This window comes from Musa acuminata, chromosome BXJ1-1 (genome assembly GCF_036884655.1).
Source record: "Musa acuminata AAA Group cultivar baxijiao chromosome BXJ1-1, Cavendish_Baxijiao_AAA, whole genome shotgun sequence".
NCBI classification, from domain to species: domain Eukaryota; kingdom Viridiplantae; phylum Streptophyta; class Magnoliopsida; order Zingiberales; family Musaceae; genus Musa; species Musa acuminata.
This window is the reverse complement of record NC_088327.1, coordinates 2686137-2702908: the sequence shown is the minus strand read 5'-3', so window position 1 is coordinate 2702908 and position 16772 is coordinate 2686137. Positions and strand designations below refer to the sequence as shown.

At 42.7% G+C, this 16772-nt stretch overlaps 2 protein-coding genes across 4 annotated transcripts in view; both read left to right on the top strand.

Moving 5' to 3' along the window:
* The window catches only part of LOC103978679 (transmembrane E3 ubiquitin-protein ligase FLY1), a 28620-nt gene extending 20134 nt beyond the window's left edge, over window positions 1-8486 (top strand). For 2 of the 3 annotated variants that reach the window (XM_065095927.1, XM_065096028.1), the window contains 2 exons: window positions 7672-7785; window positions 7885-8486. In XM_065095927.1, coding sequence (XP_064951999.1) covers window positions 7672-7785; window positions 7885-7986 — 216 coding nt within the window. In that variant the 3' untranslated portion in view covers window positions 7987-8486. The remainder of the gene's footprint in view (window positions 1-7671; window positions 7786-7884) is intronic. The other variant, XM_065095975.1, reaches the window with a different exon arrangement.
* A 576-nt stretch (window positions 8487-9062) lies between these two features.
* Window positions 9063-14419, top strand: LOC103978697 (GTPase activating protein 1). Its single transcript, XM_009394592.3, has 3 exons — window positions 9063-9278; window positions 11424-11519; window positions 13956-14419. The coding sequence occupies exons 1-3, from the start codon at window positions 9138-9140 to the stop codon at window positions 14268-14270; spliced, it is 552 nt and encodes a 183-aa protein (XP_009392867.2). The 5' UTR covers window positions 9063-9137; the 3' UTR covers window positions 14271-14419.
* The last annotated feature ends 2353 nt before the right edge of the window (window positions 14420-16772 follow it).

Below are 16772 nucleotides of genomic sequence, written 5' to 3'. Positions count from 1 at the left end.
GGGTTTGAAACATCAAAATGTCAAGAGGATAGATGACTTGTGTCTCTTACACCTCACAGATAGATGTAAATGAAGATATTACATTAACATTTAATCTGCTTTTTATGTTGAATTCTTCTTAGTTTCAGTTTTCTATTTCTGTAAGTCCAAGAAATTCTCCTATTCATCACAGTTAATGGAAAGTTAACATGATTAACTTTTATCTCTTGTGTTTTGTCGAGTGTTGGACCATGCTGCCTGTAGTTGTGTAGTTTCTGTATTGGTTTCTCAAATATTCCTTTTTGCATAAGTACATATATTCTTGTTATTTGCTTCAATCCCTAAGTTCTTGTTAACTTGTGCACATCTGTCCTTTTGGTTAATATCAGTAAATTATTTTGCAAATTTGCTAGAAACAGCATTAGTTCACTGCTAGCAGAAAATATTGGGACACTCTTCTTGTTATGACCCTTTCCAACCTTTTTGCTCAATTCTAGTTACTAAGTGTTCCCATTTTTCTTCTAGCGCATCTCTCTTTCCAAAGGTCAATGTTTAAAAAAGAGAATAGGCACCATCATGATGCTTTGTGTCGTCATGGCTAATTCTCTAAAACTTTCGTAGTCCCTTTAGTTTTTCCTTTCTTTTTTCCTGCTCAAGAATTATTCTATTGTCAGTGGTGCACTTGTGAATAATGTAGGGTACAATTTGATTGCACACTAAATACATGCAAATTTGTTGAAGAAAAGTCCTTTGTATTTTTAGCACTAGAAGAAATTATGGCTATGCAGTATAGCATAAAAATTGAAGTTCAGAAATTGGTCAATATTTGATATGATCAAAGACAAGCAAATTGCAATCCGTTCCACAACAAGAACAATGAAGCAAAAATAAAGAAGACATGCTTGTAACGAGCAGAAGGATTGAATTAAACGACACAATACTAAAGAAATCAGTAGATCATTTTCTTAGCGATGTCTTTGTTCCATTTCCTTATTTTTTTTGGAAACACAACCTTTCTTTCGGGCAATCGGAGAGAGGCCTCACTGAAATTGTTGCTTTAAAATTTGTTTGTTGGATAACTAATGCTTCTAAAGAGAGTAAGTTTGACCATGTGACACAATCCATGCATAGCAACAAGATAAAAGATTGAAATTTAGATGAATTCAGCATGACAATTAATATAATGCCTTATGGTTAGATGCTTGGTCAGATGATCAATTCTCGTTTTGTATCTTTGAAAACTTGTTCTTGAAGTGTTTATAAAAAGTTGATCATGATTTATTCCAAAGTAGAATCTTGAAGGTAGAATATTTCTATGATTGTTATACCAATAAGCTTTTTTCTCTGATTTTAAGATGCCACTTTATGATCATTCAAAGCTATGAAATGGAGGAACTCATAGCTGTAGAATGTTACTAAATGGAATAACATAGATGACAAGTGGGGAACTGTTGGCCCCTTTTTTAAATCTCTAATTTTGTACCTGTAGTGGAAATATTCCCATGAGTTTAGTGACTATACACTTCCTCCCATCTGTCATATCAGTCAAAGGACAACTTGGACAAGAATCAAGGAAAATTTGAATGGCTTTGGGTGCTTGCTGATGAGGTGGAGAGGGAGTTGCAAGCTAGCAACTGTACCTTTCTGATGAAATATCAAGAGGTTTCCAGCAGAGGAAATTAAGGGAAGAAGTAAAAACCTAGCTCCAAAATTCTAGGATTAGCCCAAGCTGAAGGGAACTGGTGGACACTTGGACTTCAGTTGGACTAATTCCAGACTTTCGTTCCTTAAAATTAACTGATTCAAGTTATAAAAATGTGTTGGACTAACATGCAAGATGAAAAAAGAATCAAGGGCAATCTTATGTATGACAAGAATAGATAACATATATACAACAGAAAGAAGATTGAAGGGATTAATAAACAAAAAGCCTTCCATCGTGTAGTATACCGGAGGAGATCCAGCATGACCTACCTTCAACTTGCAGAGAGTAAGTCACTTGTTAGATAATAGCATCTAAGACATCTAAGAAAAGCATTCATGTAACCATAGACAAAAAACTATTTGGACAAAAACTTTTACCTGAGATTAAAATTGTTTCAAACATTCAAAGATATATGTATAACAGTTTGCTTTGTACAATTTCAGAAAGTAAATGGGTACTTAAGTATGTCCAAGGTGTTAATGGCTAATAACCCTTTAGAGTTTGTGAATGATTAGGTCTACAGATTGCACCATTCTACTCCTTGTTGACTACAGTGTCTTATGCTAACATGAACCTGTGCCATGACTCCACTCACCAGTTCATAATTGTTCAATACAGTTTTTTCTTTCATTATCTAAGTTGGCAATGAGATGCAGCACTCATTTTTCCCCATTTAGCTACTGCCAGGATAAATCATGGTGAAAGCTCTTTGGTCTTTTTAATTTCTCCCTACCAACTGCTCTACTTGATGCGGGGGGCATTTGTTTAAGCCGTGGCCTCGGGGCCGTCGCGGCTCGGTTCGGGGGACCGGATGTCGGGGATCTCGGGCGGCGTCCTTCAAGGTCTCCTGGTGGCCGAGCACGGTGGTTCGGGTCGGGACGTCGCGTCGGGAGGTCGGGTTGGGAGGTCGGGTCGGTAGGTCGGGTCGCGAGGAAGCTCCGCCGCAGCGCCGAGAAGAGGCGACACCGTCTCGCACCTGCACATAGGTCGGGCCGGGAGCTCGGCCCAACCCCTCCGACGATCAAGTCAGTGATGTGGAGAGGGTTTAGGAGGAGGAAAAGCCTCCGTGTGGTGTGTTTGTGTTTCTCCCCTGTTCGTTTAGAACTCAGGGGTATTTATAGATGAGTTTGATGTTACCTGATGTGGCTGCCTGTAGGAGGCAGGACTGTACCTCCGATGGCGTCTGACATTGCTACTGGGGTTGCGTGGAGAACCGGCTGCCGCAGGGTATGGGCTAGCCTCGGGCGATGTCCTCCTCTGCCTCGGCCGAGCGCGCGGGGTCAGACAGTGGAGTCGTTGACTGGGAGCAAGGATGCTGGCGTACGTCAAGTCGGTGTTAATGCCGACTTCCTCGGGCAGTGTGTCGTCCAGGCGTGGCTGACGTCATGGCGCATTACGTTGCCATTTTTACCCTTATCATATCCCCCCCCCCCGAAAGGAGCTATGCGTCGACTGTTGTACGCAGGGGAGTCTGATGCATGGCTTCTGTCTTCAGGCGGGCTGGCCGCGCGGACGAGGTCTCGGGGAACATGGAGCCGAAGGGTCGAGGAGCACGAAGCAGGCGGGCTGGCCGCGCAGGTGTGTCCCGGGGGGCGTGGAGCCGAGGAGCACGATGCAGGCGGGCAGGCCGCACAGGCGTGGTCTCGGGCGGCACGGAGCCGAAGAGTCGACGCAGGCGGGCAGGTCGCGCAGGTGTGTCTCGGGAGGCATGGAGCCGAGGAGTCGAGGAGCACGACGCAGGCGGGCAGGCCGCCCATGCGTGGTCTCGAGCGGCATGGAGCCGAAGAGCCGAGGAGCACGACGCAGGCGGGCAAGCCGCGCAGGCGTGGTCTCGGGCGGCACGGAGCCGAAGAGTCGATGCAGGCGGGGAGGCCGCGCAGGTGTGTCTCGGGAGGCATGGAGCCGAGGAGCACGACGCAGGCGGGCAGGCCGCGCGGGCGTGGTCTCGAGCGACATGGAGCCGAAGAGCCGAGGAGCACAACGCAGGCGGGCAGGCCGCGCAGGCGTGGTCTCGGGAGGCACGAAGCCGAGGAGTCGAGGAGCACGATGCAGGCGGGCAGGCCACGCTGGCGTGGTCACGGGTGACACGCAGCCAAGGGGCAACTCAAGCGGGCAAGCCGCGTTGAGGTGGGCTCGGCAATATGTGGCCGAGGGACAACTCAGGCGGGCAAGCCGTGCTGAGGTGGACTCGGCAAAGCATGGGGTTGAGGAGCGCTACCCCGTCTGGAAGCCGAGCAGAGGTCGTGGTCTCAGATAACGTGCGACCGAGGAGCACGACGCAGGCGGGCAGGCCGCGCAGGCGTGGTCTCGGGCAACGTGTAATCGAGGAGCACGACGCAGGCGGACTGGCCGCGCAGGTGTGGTCTCGGGCAGCATGGAGCCGAGGAGCACGACGCAGGCGGGCTAGCCGCGCAGGTGTCTCGGGTCATGGGCCGAGGAGCACGATGCAGGCGGGCAGGCCGCGCAGGTGTGGTCTCGGGTGACACGCAGCCGAGGAGCACGGCGCAGGCGGGCAAGTCGCGCAGGCGTGGTCCCAGGCAACACATAACCGAGAAGCACAACTCAGTCGGGAAAGCCGGACAGAGGTGGACTCGGGGTCTCTTGACTCAGGCGGATAGGCCGCGCTGAGGTGGACTCGGGCAGACTGAGACCGAGAGACGCAACTCAGGCGGGCAAGCCGCGCTGAGGTGGGCTCGGCAATGCATGTCCGAGCCGTGCGAATGCAAAAAGGAGGAGGTTAGGCCGAAGCTAACCGTGAGTCGAGAGGCAGTCAGGTAGACGCGGAGCCTTCGCTGAGGCAGGGCGTAGATTCCTTTCACAAGGGTTACATCGGGTAGCTACCGCGGATGCTTGGCCTCTCTTGTGGAGCTCGCGGTCGGAGGTCGTCCCTTCTCCTTGCGGTCGTGCAGGCCTCCGCTGCGATGTATCGGTTAGCTCGCTGGAGCATCTCTGGGACTGCAGTGGGAGGTTGCTCCGCGAGGGACCAGAGGAATCTGGAAGGTCGCAAGCCTATCATAAACGCTTGCACCAACAGAGAGGGGTGAGTGTCCGGTAAGCTCCGGATTTGCATGGCAAAGCGATCCACGAAATGTGAGAGGGGCTCGTCCTCTCTTTGTTTGAGTCCGAGGAGCAGTGACGTGGAGGGCTTTAGCCGGGCATGGGCTACGAAGTGGAGCTCGAAGTCCTTGGCGAGCTAGCCGAAGGAACTGATCGTTCCGGTCTTTAAGCCGCAGTACCATATGCGGGCCGGACCCCTCAGGGTCGTGGGAAACGCCTTGCACATTAAAGCGTCAGACGTTCCGTATAGTGCCAGTTGGGCACGGAAAGCGGCGACATGGTCCGCTGGGTCAGTGGAGCCGTCGTATGCGTCCAAAGAAGGGAGCTGGAAGTTGGGGGGAACCGTCTGATCTCGTATCTCTGGTGTGAACGGAGATCCCCGGTATGTGTCCACCCCGAGCTCTCCCTTTGAGTTGCGAAACTCCTCTAGTTTGTCGAGCCGCTGCCAAAGAAAGCGTAGCTGGGCTCGCAGGGAGTCCGTTGAATCCGGAGATAACACCTCGGGCTTCGGAAGCGTCATGTGGGCCCGAGCGGGCGGCTCTTGTTGCCGCAGCGGCTGAGTCATATGCGGGGGCGTCGGTTGGGAGACGAGCAGGATGATGGTTTGCACCATATCCGTCAGAGCTCGGACTTGAAGAGCGAGGTTGTGAAAGGCCTCGGACGACACCGGCGAAGGAACGCTCGGAGTGCCTTCGGGCGTAAGCAGATCTAAGTTGTCGAATGAACGCTAGCGTTCCAAGGTCGCGGGGAGGTCGTCAGCCCGCGGCCCGTCACGCAAGGGACGCACGGCCTGCGCCCCTGCTAAGAACGATCCCTCGGCGGGGAGTTCGTCGGGATCAGTCTGAGGATCCCTTGACATTCCGGGGCCCTCCTTCTAGCGCCAAAATGATGCGGGGGGCATCTGTTTAAGCCGTGGCCTCGGGGCCGTCGCGGCTCGGTTCGGGGGTCCGGATGTCGGGGATCTCGGGCGGCGTCCTTCAAGGTCTCCCGGTGGCCGAGCACGGTGGTTCGAGTCGGGACGTCGCGTCGGGAGGTCGGGTCGGGAGGAAGCTCCGCCGCAGCGCCGGGAAGAGGCGACACCGTCTCGCACCTGCACATAGGTCATGCCGGGAGCTCGGCCCGACCCCTCCGACGATCAAGTCAGTAATGTGGAGAGGGTTTAGGGGGAGGAAAAGCCTCCGTGTGGTGTGTTTGTGTTTCTCCCCTGTTCGTTTAGAACTCAGGGGTATTTATAGATGAGTTTGATGTGTTACCTGATGTGGCTGCCTACAGGAGGCAGGACTGTACCTCCGATGACGTCTGACATTGCTATTGGGGTTGCGTGGAGAACCGGCTGCCGCAGGGTATGGGCTAGCCTCGGGTGACGTCCTCCTCTGCCTCGGCCGAGCGCGCGGGGTCAGACGGTGGAGTCGTTGACTGGGAGCAGGAACGCTGGCGTACGTCAAGTCGGTGTTAATGCCGACTTCCTCGGGCAGTGTGTCGTCCAAGCGTGGCTGACGTCATGGCGCATTACGTCGCCATTTTTACCCTTATCACTACTCACCACCACAATTTATCCTCTATGCGCCACTGCATGCTTGTGCTGTCAGTGCAGCAGAATGGGCACATGGCGATGACAGTTATCGTGCTAGAAAGTAGCAATAATGCAGTCTTCTTGCTGAAGGTTTCAAGAAATGTTTGAATAGTTAAAAAATGTGGTAGCCAGTGAATTAGCATAAACAATAATTTAGGATCTTCAAGGGCATAGTTTTTGAACCTCATGCATAACCATTAATAAACAAATATTATCCAGCAAATCCGGACGTACCTATCATATCATTTACACTGCAAATAGACACCGTGTGTTCATTAATCTTGATTCCTTGAAAACCGAAGCTTTAAGAAAGTTTGTGTTACAAATGAGAAATGCAAAAGATGAAAAACAAAGAGATTGTGTTATACATGACGATGTTTAATTTTGGAACTTTGAATTGGATAAATTCACATGTTTAAATTTTAATGCCCACAAGATGTCCAATAGTTGTAAGAGAAGTTACTTTACACCTGAGATGGGTGTAATGATCACACCAGACTTTGTAGACGAGCGGACATGTCTGTCACTTGTATTTGCTCCCGGCATTGTGGTATGCACCATTGTGCAATATATCATTTACACCTGTCTACAAAGTCTTCCCTTTTTCATATTAATGTTATTGCTGTGTAACACTTTGGTTAATGGCAATCTGTGATTCTGTATTGGCTTTTGATAATCTAATACAATTATGAATATCTTCTTGATGTTTAGCAGATGGACTTGAACACAATTAAAGTAGCATATTTTCTCATTTTTCACTCTTCCTAAAGATTATATCTTTTCTGGATTGATTTAATCACTGTCTTTTTATATAGATATGTTCTGTAATTTTTTATTCCCTTTAATCATTTTGATATCAGCTAAGTAGTAATTTTTTTTTTGTTTACCCTCTGCATATGGTCTAAAGGTTTTAAGACCTTTTCTTGAAAGGAGTTTTGTCAATCAGATAGAAGGGCTATTATCTTCTTCAAGAAAACAAAAAATTCTGGAGAAAACCACATTTAAAGGTTTAAGACCTTAGATGAGTGTCCAAAGACCTTTTTATTTAAGATAAAGACAAGTGTATATATGGCATGCTTGATCCCAGTACTAAACAACATGTCCTAGTTTTCTGGTATTTTTCTTGCAGATGTTGGCCTTTTATATTAGGAATAAATCATCAGATGCATCGTACTTAAGTATAATTAGTCTATTTAGCTTAGGAATGTTAGAAATTACTTTGTTTAATATTCATGCAGCACTGGTAGCACAGTTTCGTGCACTTATTACCTTTTATGCGAACAGTTTGCTTTTGGCTAACAGGTTATTACTACTAGTTAATCAATTTAAGTTCTTACGGTTGTTTGGTTATTGACAGATCCTCCCTGAAAAATATTGCTATTATAGAAAATTTGAGAATGCATCTCAAGAGACAGATTGTGTCATTTGCATGACTGCCATTGACTTCACACAGCATTCGAATGGCTATATGGTAATAATGAATATCTAGCCTGAGTTTTACTTTTGTACAAGATATAAAATCTATGGATTCCAAAAATTTATAAAAACTAATTATGACATGGTCCTGCAGGTGACACCTTGTGATCATTGCTTCCACTCTGGATGCTTACAGAGATGGATGGATATAAAGATGGAATGCCCAACTTGCAGGCGCTCTCTGCCCCCGGCATAGAACTCGTGCTGTTCCGTGTCATAGTTAGGACCAAATACATTGCTCAAGTTGCAAGGAACTTATGATTTATGGTTGTAGATGTGGCAAAAGCTCCACTGTAAATGGTTTTCTTACCTGACGAAGTTTTTATTTCAGGTTCCATGAGTAACTCTCAGATCTTGCATGACATCCTCCTGTGGACCAGTTGGCAAATGAGGCCTTCCTCCTGTATGTAACAATAAGAATGTGGAAAACAGAGCCATTATTTCCATTGGAAAAAGGAAAAAAAAATTAAGAAATGTAGCAGTGTGTAGTCCAACTATAGAGCAGAGAGAGACAGAGAGACAGAGAGAGAGCTAAATTATATGTGCATTTATTTTCTAAAGTTTACTGTTGAAGACTTGGAAGATCAAGATTATGGTTAGCCCCCTGAAATGTACAGATCTTTCACCATGGTGTCAAAGATAATTGTATGACATCTTTTTTCCCTTGTCATCATGATATTGTTCAATTATATACAACATTGCTCTGACTCCCTTTTAATATTCAGTAAATTTACAACTTTTCGAAGGCCATCATTTACATCAAAGTCCAAAATTCTGGTTCAAATGCATAAGCATTATTTCCTCGTTAAGTATCAATTCAGGGTAATAGTCTTTCTTGTCGAGTGAGGTTGATAGTTCTTAACACTATGTCTTATGTCACTCGACTTGTCTCATTGTTTGGTGTTGGGGTCGAGACACGTCGCTTTTCTCTCGTAACAAATCGGACCACGCCGAATAGGATCCGATTTGAGTGTTTTAATTAAATTAATATTGGTTCTAGTTACGAAGGATCCGAACCCGATTTAATTGGACCGAATAGATTAAAGGATGTCGTCGTCACCATCATGGTGGGACAGGGAAGGATATTGATTGAAATCCAACCTGACCCGCTTCGAAGGATCCGATCCAAATCAAATTGAACCGGACCAAGATCTGGATTCCCTTGGGTCGATCGATCCAGTTTGAATCAGATTGACATGTTCTTATAAGGGTATTTTTGAAATTTTGAATAAAAGAGACATGTATAAATTGGCCATGTATATATACGATTGATGTGGCACTGGTGGGTGGACGCGGTAAGAGGTCGCTCCGTCTCTCCGATCGCTCCATCCCTCCGTGGTTGGAGAGATGGATCCGAGGAGGAGGAAAGCCGAAAGAGTGGAGCATCTACTGGGGCTTCTCAAGGTGCGCGTGCTACGAGGGGTCAACCTCGCCTATCGCGACGCCAGGGGCAGCGATCCTTACGTCGTCCTTCGCATGGGCTCCCAGGTCGTCGTCTTCCTTCTTCCTCCTCCTTTGATAACATCGCGATCGGTTGTTCGTGTTTCTTGAGGATCAATAGAATATGGCATATGTGAGAGTTGGAGATCGATCATGGAAAGAAAAAGCGACGAAAAGATCGAGCATCTGTTGGGGATCAAAGGAAGAAATGGATTGGTTGTCAACGTGTACTCATGAAATCCGATTAATTCAACGTGTCAAATTTGTTTATTAGTATCTAGAGGTGAAGAAAGATAGACCTTTTTAGTTATGATTTTGATTTACTTGTGGGCTGTTTGGACGCAGAGAAGCGGAGAGAAGAGAACCGAATCGGAGATGAGGGACCCGAATTCTCTTGTTTGGATACGATAATTAAACGACAGAAGTGGGAGAGAGTAATTTTATCTTGAGAGAGAAGTGAAGATAATTGGGGAGAACAGATGATCCTTTCTCTTCTATCCTATTGATTAAAAAAATTGAAGGGAAAATAACATGTTATTTCTTTTCACCTAATCTTGACTTATTTTCCCTTTTCTTCCTTTGTCTTCTTTCTCTTACCTTCTACTGTTCCTCTTCCCTTGTGTATTTACCTTAGTGTCCAAAAAGTATTGTCCTTTCTGCTGCATGACCACTAATTAGCTAGAATATCCTTCATGGCACACAGCAACGCTTTGAAAGGAACTGTAATGTTCATGAGAGAGTTTCAATTTTTTTGCTCAATTTTTTTCTTTTCGGATCATCATCTTTTTTAATATTGAATTACACATCATTTTGGTGGATGAGAGGCTTCTCTCTGGAGCATTCTTCCTGTTCCTGACCTGGAATTTTTCTGTTCTATTTCTAGTTTATATAATCACCACTATTGATGTGACATCTCCAAAAGCATTTTTTTAAAGTAAACATAGGAGCGCTTCCGAGCAAAAACTTTGTGATTTTTTATATATCCTAAATCTTCACATAGTAATTTGTTTAACATTTGGATTGACCTAACATACCTGATGTCAAGTGAATTAGGCTTTCGTTTCTGTGTCCCAGTGTCTTTCAGTTGCTGAAGACTCGTGAAGTTCTGTTTTATGTTACCAACTTTGGCTTTATAATTTCAGTTTTTTAATTATCCTAACTGAACGTGGACTTAATGAGCCATATTTGTGATTTATTAGAATAAGATATAGGCCCTATTGAGTGCTGTGTTTATTAGTTAAGCTTATTGATTATGTGCTCAATCAGGAAAAACAATAAAGTCCTTTGATAATATAACGGGTCCTTTACCATCATTTCTACATAATATGATATCATGATTTCTGTAGAGTTCTTCAGATTACATTATGTCTTTGTTTTGTACGTTTATGTGAATTAAAATTATGTTGCCGAATTTAAGATACTATAAATATCATGTTATTGTACACTCAAACAGAATGATTGACCAACTAGTCGTATTGCAAAATGGCATCTGACACTTGCATGGTCATGGTTGTCTGGCACACTAACTGGATTGAATGAGCAAAACTAATTGTTTCTTCCTTAACAAGATGACACGTCATTTCCTAATGAGCCAGGTGCAAAATTCTGTTTCAGGGCAGGCCATTAGAGTGGTATAATATCAAGGCAAATTCAGAGAATAAGGAAATAAAGGGGTTACCAAAGAAAGCAGATGGGATTAATTAGACAGATGGGTACCTTTCTAGAGACTCATTTATTATGAAGGAAAATTAGACAGCTTCTCTCCAACCAATTTGAAGTTATTTAGTTTCAATTATTGGACTGATTCATTTGGTGCAATGAATCTTCTTACAATTTTAGCTGACCCCAAATAGTTGGGAGTTACAGCTTTGTTGTTGTTGTTGTGTAATCTTCTTACAATTTCAAAATTTTCAAGTGGCAAAATTGGCAGGATCAAGTCTCTTTTGAGGCAAAACAGAGGTCAAAATAATTTTTTTTTGAAGTTCATCCAGTTCACAATAGAGACAGTAATGTATACATTTTCACGGGTATCTATATGAAGTTCCTTAGAAACAGAAATTCATCTAGCATCTCATCACATCTTTGTTGAGGTTTCTATTTTAGATCTTTTATTAAACCTTTCATATTCTGATCTCGCATTAGTGACAAAAAATTAGTATTTAAGTGTTATGTTTTGTAATTCTTTCATGCCAGAAAGTGAAGACTGGTGTGAAAAAGAAGAATGTCAATCCAGAGTGGAATGAGGAGTTGACTCTCTCTGTTTCGGATCATATTCAACCAATTAAGCTTGTAAGTTTTATCCTTCCTTATTTTAATAATGTAAATATCCACACCCAATAAGATCTCATAGTATTTAGATATTTTCTTGTTTTAAACAAGGAATGAATGTAGAATAATCTCTTTTTTTTCTAGACATACAAGTTAGACTTGTACGCAACATGTAATTGATTCTTATATTAGTGTCTGATAATCTAAGCTAAAGTCAACATAGAGAGGTAACAGTACAGATAGAGCATGTCTATGAATGACACCAAAGGTAAGTCTACCTAAATAGTGTCTGCTATGAGTCCTGTAACTGGTTTGTACTGTAAGACCCCAAATGCCAGTGAGATTCATGAGACTTGGTTCCTACTGTCAGTAGAATTTTCAGTATTTACAAATAACGAGTCAAGGCTACTTTTTTTAAGGATTGTTGCTTAATTAGCTGCATTTATTTTATCTTCTTTAAATTTTACTTGAATTTGTAATATCTGCAATTCTGTATTCTATGATAAGTGTTTTGAAAGCCTCGAAAATGTACAAGTCAATAGTTTGTGCACTTCAATTATGTTTCTTTAGTGATTCTTACTAATTCTTGGCCTCTTATCACATATATATTTTGTTGCCTCGCATGTGGTTAATCTAATTAGAACAAGTTTCTGGCACTTAATGCCATCTGTTGGCATATGTAGGTGCATCTATGTTGTTGCCTATTTCACACTGTCTATTGGCATATGTCTTTATTCAGGGCATATGGATCTCATAAACTAATCAAAGATCCAACTCTTGGAGTTTTGAATCTGAAATAAATAACTGAGAAAAGATAGAGAAATCAAATTAAATGTAAAAAAATTTGCAGCAGATTAATATTTTTCAATCATTGACTTGAACCTGACCCAAGTCTGAACTTTTAGTTTCAGGTTTTCAGTAATCAATTATGTTGCATCTGTACATGTGTTTATGATCGTTCCAAATTAACTTGAGTCATCATGGTTGTGTGACAATAAACGTTAGATACCATTGTTTAATCATCATGCTTATGATTGCAATATCATGGAGAACGGATCCTTTGCTTTTTGAATGTTGCATTTATAACCAACTGAATTAGTATATTTTATGTTAGATGGTGTTTTTTCTGCGATCTTTTTTTGCTAAACTTTTTGTAACAGCTTCAGTTTGGTGAAATGAATCTCCAATCATTATATTAGTGTGCTATGTTTTTTATTAAGTATTAAAAAATCTTCTAAATTGTTGTTTTCCCTTTTCTAGATTGGTAGAGCATCTCTCCCTTTAATGAGAGGTTAGAGGTTGGATCCTAGGTGTCCATCTTGCCTGCCATGGACATTCTCCAACCATTATGGTGGCTGATGTCCTATCAACTTTGGGGCTTCAGTTAGCTCTAACGGGTCTTGTACTATACTCTTGGTCTTGAGGCTTGTGGCCTATGATGCAGGATCTTATGTTGCTTCTAACATAAAAAAGAAAAGATAATAGTTTCTAAATCCTGCATTTTTTTGCATCTTTTTACTCCAAGAACCTCTTCACATTCTTGATGTTTGGTAAACAACGAGTTCATTTGAGTCTCAACATTAGTATTCTTTTTCTCAAAGCAGAGAGATTGCTTTTCAAAATATTGGTTAGATGCGTTAAGATTTTTGGTTCACTCTTTATGTTGCAGTAACTTGTCACTATCAGCATGTATGACTGTACAGACAAAAGTCATCTGGTTCTGAAATGTTGTTTATGTTATTTATTTATTTCTCTGGTATCATAATAATAATTCATCGAGAGACACATTGAAAGTACACAGGTAAAGAAGAAATGTAAAAAGTGCATCCATATGAAGCCACTAATATTTCACTGAAACATTCTTTCATGCCTTAGTTAATCCATAGGATTCTATATGTTAAATAGTCATATTAGATGGTAGAGACCCCAAATAGCGGGGACTTACGGTTTTATTGTTGTCGTTGCATTTTAGATAATAGAGGAAAAAAACACAAAGAACTCCAGCAGAAATCACTGACTGGAATAGGGAACTCATACCCACGAACCAAATCTTGACATCAGATCCAATAACTGGCATTTATTTTCTTAATTCTAGATCAATTTGATCTTGTACAGCCCTAACCAAAATTTACATGCGTCATATCATGTGATTATTGGTTCATCTTGTTTACGGAAACCGTGGGAAAGGACCTTATGCCCCTCAAACTACAACTGCCATCGAATGAACTCCAACAAGTCTGAAATTAAAACCAATCAGCCTAGTACTACTATATATTACTTTTTAGAAGTATCCTGATGTTTCACTTTTTGCTTATGCATGGTGCTGAATTTTTACCTGGTTAGCACTCCAGAATGCTATTTTGCCAGTAGCGAAAAACCATAGTTAACTTATCCAGTAATGCACAAATCGATACCATTGCTTAAATTTCCATATTACTTACATGATGCATTGCGCAGGAAGTTTATGACAAGGACACATTCAGTCGAGATGATCAAATGGGCGAGGCTGAGCTTGGCATCCTGCCACTTCTGGAGGCTGCCAAGATGGATTTGTCAGGTGTTCCAGACAGCAGCATTATAACGACTGTGAAGCCAGGCAGGCAAAATTGCTTGGTGGGTGAGAGCCATATCAAATGGATGGGTGGCAAGCTGGTGCAGGATATTATTCTCAGGCTCAGAAATGTGGAGTGCGGCGAAGTCGAACTGCAGCTGACATGGGTGAAAAATTCAGGTGGTTCAAGCTATGGGAATAAATTTTTTATGCACCAATAATTGCATACTTGTTGCATGAAGCATCATCACCATGTCTGCCCTCACGCTTGCTTCGTTTATGTAGTACACAATATATATTATGTAGCATGCTTCATGATGTATGTATATGAGTTGCATCCCCAATAAATATGCTTCAGGCTTTCTTCTCACTTTTAACACCACTGATCTGATCTTTTACCTGTTTCTTCCTGTAAGAGCAATTTAGTTGATTCATTAATAAAATAAATTTGAGATATTTTTATATGTGTAATAAGTTATTGTATCAGCATCTATTCAACAGTGAGAAAAAGGAGTATCAGGGAAAGATTATTTTTCAGATCAACTTAAAAATATTACTTTCTTCGATGAAAAGAAAATATGGCATATTTGATTTGATGGGATTTGGTTTTCATCCTGTATGTTTGATGTGATTTAGTTCTTTCATCATCCTGTGTTTGATGTGATTTAATTCTTTCATCATCTACCTATGAGACATTTATAAGTTGGCTTTTCTCTTTTTATGGATCTAATGCTAGGGTTGGACATTATTGAAACATCAGTATAGTCTTACCCTTAAATTTTGGGAAATTATTTGGGTATCTTTTTGTCTTTATTTTTCTGTGTGTTAAAGGAGTAATATTGCTGGCTTGTTCTTAACGAAGAATAAGAAAATATTTCAGACAAAGGTTATATAAAATGTAACATATTCACCAATAATTATTTGGTGTCTCCCACTCCACTACTAGATTTGCTGCTACTTTTCTGGATATTATTTTGACAGCAGATGATCCGATGACCTAAAATCCTTGTCATAGGAAGTGTATCTTATCTCGCTCGAGCAGCATTCGCATGTTTCTTTATTGCTTGCTTCTCTTTTTGTGTTCGTTCATCGTTGCAGGCCTGTCATGGAAGAAAACACCAGTCATGGTGTTTTGTAGTGCTCGTGGTACATCATTACGTTGGCGGAGGAGCGAGGAAGAACATGTAGAACACTACCTGAGCTTCGTGCTTGCAACGCTCTCTCCATAATAATCATATTCTACACCTTCAAATGCATTCAACCGCCCCATCTTCTTCTCACCCATTTTGTCCGTGAAACCCACCGTGCCAGCGTGCAAAGACGAACGAGCCACAGGAGTCTCTCTCGATGCCCAAATCTCCCGAGTGTCTCAGCTGCAGCCTTCCATGTTCGACCACGAGCTGCAAGACTCGCCCAAACACACACGCCTCACCCTCGCACACAGTCTCCCTGAGCAACTGCGTGGGGCGACCGTGCGCGATCCAGCGGCAGCGTGACGATGGAGATCTCGTTGTCGACGATGTCGGCCACGGCGAGAGGTTCCGGTGTGGGTGCTTGTTCTTGCTCGCTTTATCCCACAAGAAGAAGCATGCATTGCCGCATGTCAGCGGATCACAAGTTGCAATGGAGGCCAACCAAGACGGACAAGAATCGACAGGCACTGCCTCGAGAGCAGCCTCTCTCGAGAAGTTCGAGTGCGAGTCGTGGTCTTCATCCGCCATACTGGATGGCGACGGCGACGGCGACGACGTGCAGTCCTACTTCGACCTACCATTGGAGCTGATCAGGAGCAGCCGGAACGGGGCGAATTCGCCGGTCAAGGCGGCCTTCGTGTTCGAGAGCGGCCGGAAGGGGTCGCTGAAGAGGAGCACGTCGAAGTTGGCCCCGCGGAAGTCGCACGAGCTGTCGAACCGCCATGTCAAGTTCTCCACGTCGCCGGCTTCGTATCCGGCGTCGCCATCCTCTTATTGCACCATCAGTCCGCGAATGCAGAAGGCCAGAGAGGAATTCCATGCGTTCTTGGAAGCACGCAATGCATAATAAATTCTCTACGAGATGGTGTAGGATTTCTGCTGCTGCTTCTTCTTCTTGGGATACTGACACATTCTCACTGCATGTCTTTGGGTGCAACCAAAGCAGCAATTGCTTCCTCCTCTTGCAGAAAGGGATTTGAATGGATGCTTAGCTATGAAATATTTTGAATGTTTGATAAGTAATAGATAAATAGTATATTTTAAATATTTATTCAAAATTAAATATTTTTTATTTAAATTGGTAAGTAAATAAATAGAAATATGTAATCTTACAAAAAAAAATTGTATAGCCAAGATATAATAATAAATAAATAATATTAAAATATATATAATAAATATAATTTAAAAATAAATAAATAAAGTGATAACTTTATAATTTTATATAATGTTATTGAGTATTTTGAAAAAAAAATCATTAGTATCCCACAAATGTTGAATGCAATTAAATAGAGATAAAGACTCAAAGAGGATAATCTCATATCCCTAAAAATTAAAACAATTAAATTAAATTATATATACTAAATTTGATCCATAAAGCTAGAAAGTTATTAATTCTAATCGATTTGACTAAAGCTCATCGCTATTAGATATTGACAATATTGAAGATGAGATATCAGTAAAATATTTTTTAGCATAGAGTAGAAGCAAATTGGAGAACACCTCAGTGATATGAAACTAATTTTGTGATCT